We start from the raw sequence: 1,875 nt of genomic DNA on the forward strand, positions 1-1,875 counted from the left end.
CCCCCACCCCCCATAGCACCCCAGGGTCCCCTACCCACAGCCCCCAGGGGACTCTCCCCACCAGGGACACCCCACCCAGGACTCCAACACACCATCGCTCCAACCAACTGTCCAGGTGTCCAGTCAGCAACCATCAACCGTCCAACCATCAACCGTCCAACCATCCATCCAACCATCCAACCATCAACCGTCCAACCATCAGCCGTCCAACCATCCATCCAACCATCCAACTGTCCAATCAGCCAATCATCCCTCCATCCAACCATCCCTCCTGCAATAAAAGCACCCACCCATCTTTCCAACCATCCAACCACACATCCATAAAACCATCCATCCATCCATCCATCCATCCATCCATCCATCCTTCCTTCCTTCCTTCCTTCCTTCCAACCACCCACCCAACTCTCCAACCTTGCACGTGCCCATGCCATCACCCACACACTTGTTAGCACCCAAGAGATGTTCTCAGTTCCCACAAGACCCAAGGTACGAGGACGGGCCCTGCCCAAGATCCTGCTGCCACCCCAAAACCAGGGCCCAAGGGGGACACAGATGTTGTCACCTGTGATGGTGTCGATGGAGACGGGGCCCAGGCGCTTCCGACCCCACACCCCGTACAGGTTGAACTTGTGGCGCCGGGACGGCGACAGCCCAGGCACGCTCACCGTGCGCGAACCACCATCCACGGGCAGCACCTGGGGCTGGCCCTGTGCATCCCTGTACTGCACCGTGAAGGAGTCAAAGGTGCCCTCGGGGACGCTCCACTCCAGCTGGACGGAGTCAGAGGTGATCTGGGAGGCCGTGAGTTCGCCCAGGCGGGGCTGGGTCGGTGGCTTCTCCTCTTGTGGAGCTGGGGCTGCAACAGAGAGGACACAATGCAGGGCATAAACATCAACCCATCAATCCATCCATTCCTCCACCCCTCCATCCAAACAAGAAACATTCTTCCATCAACCTATCCTTCCATCCCTCCAACCTTGCGTGCTGCCATCCCTCCATCCATCCCCCAGTCAGCACCCAAGAGATGTTCCCATTTCCCACCAGGCCCAAGCTCCTGCCACACTCCAAACCCAGCGCCCAAAGGGGACATGGACAGACCCTGCACAGGCCCTCACCTGTGATGGTGTCAAAGGAGATGGGGCCCACACGTTTCGGACCCAACACCCCGTACAGGTAGAAATTGTAGCGGTGGGACGGTGACAGCCCAGGCACGCTCACTGTGCGGGAGCCACCGTCCATGAGCAGTGACTCGGGATTCCCTACTGCATCCCTGTACTGCACCGTGAAGGAGTCAAAGGTGCCCTCGGGGACGCTCCACTCCAGCTGGACGGAGTCAGAGGTGATCTGGGAGGCCGTGAGTTCGCCCAGGCGGGGCTGGGTCGGTGGCTTCTCCTCTTGTGGAGCTGGGGCTGCAATGGAGAGAGCGCAATGCTGGACATAAACATCAACCCGTCCATCTATCCTTCCAGAAACCAAACATCCATCCATCCAATGCTTTCTCCATCTTTCATGTAATCAGTTATCCATCCCACCATCCTCTACCCATCCGACCTTCCATCCAGTCATGTATCATGAATCTCTCCCTCCATCCCTCCAACCTTGCATGCTCCCATACCACCAAGCCAGTCAGCACCCAAGAGATGATCCCATTTCCAAGAGGACAAACACGACCAGGGCAGACCCTGACCCAGCTCCTGCCCCACATCTACCCAGATCCAAAGGGGACACAGACGGGCCCCAAAGAACTCCTCACCTGTGACGGCATCAGTGGAGATGGGGCCCACTGATGCAGGTCCGACACACCTGCGCCGGACCTGATCGCCTCTGCGAGAGGTGATTTTTCTACCCAATTATCCATCCATCCATCCATCCATC

General features: G+C 58.1%; 1 protein-coding gene across 1 annotated transcript; it reads right to left on the reverse strand.

The window, feature by feature from the left end:
• Window positions 1-562: 562 nt before the first annotated feature.
• On the reverse strand, window positions 563-1,409 carry LOC103897140 (tenascin-X-like; the record flags this gene model as incomplete). Its single annotated transcript, XM_009277113.1, has 2 exons — window positions 563-856; window positions 1,116-1,409. Coding segments are annotated over 2 exons (588 nt in total), but the record flags the coding sequence as incomplete, so codon positions are not given.
• Window positions 1,410-1,875: the final 466 nt, after the last annotated feature.

The sequence above is a fragment of the Aptenodytes forsteri genome, unplaced genomic scaffold (assembly GCF_000699145.1).
Source record: "Aptenodytes forsteri isolate BGI_AS27 unplaced genomic scaffold, ASM69914v1 Scaffold2002, whole genome shotgun sequence".
Classification (NCBI taxonomy): domain Eukaryota; kingdom Metazoa; phylum Chordata; class Aves; order Sphenisciformes; family Spheniscidae; genus Aptenodytes; species Aptenodytes forsteri.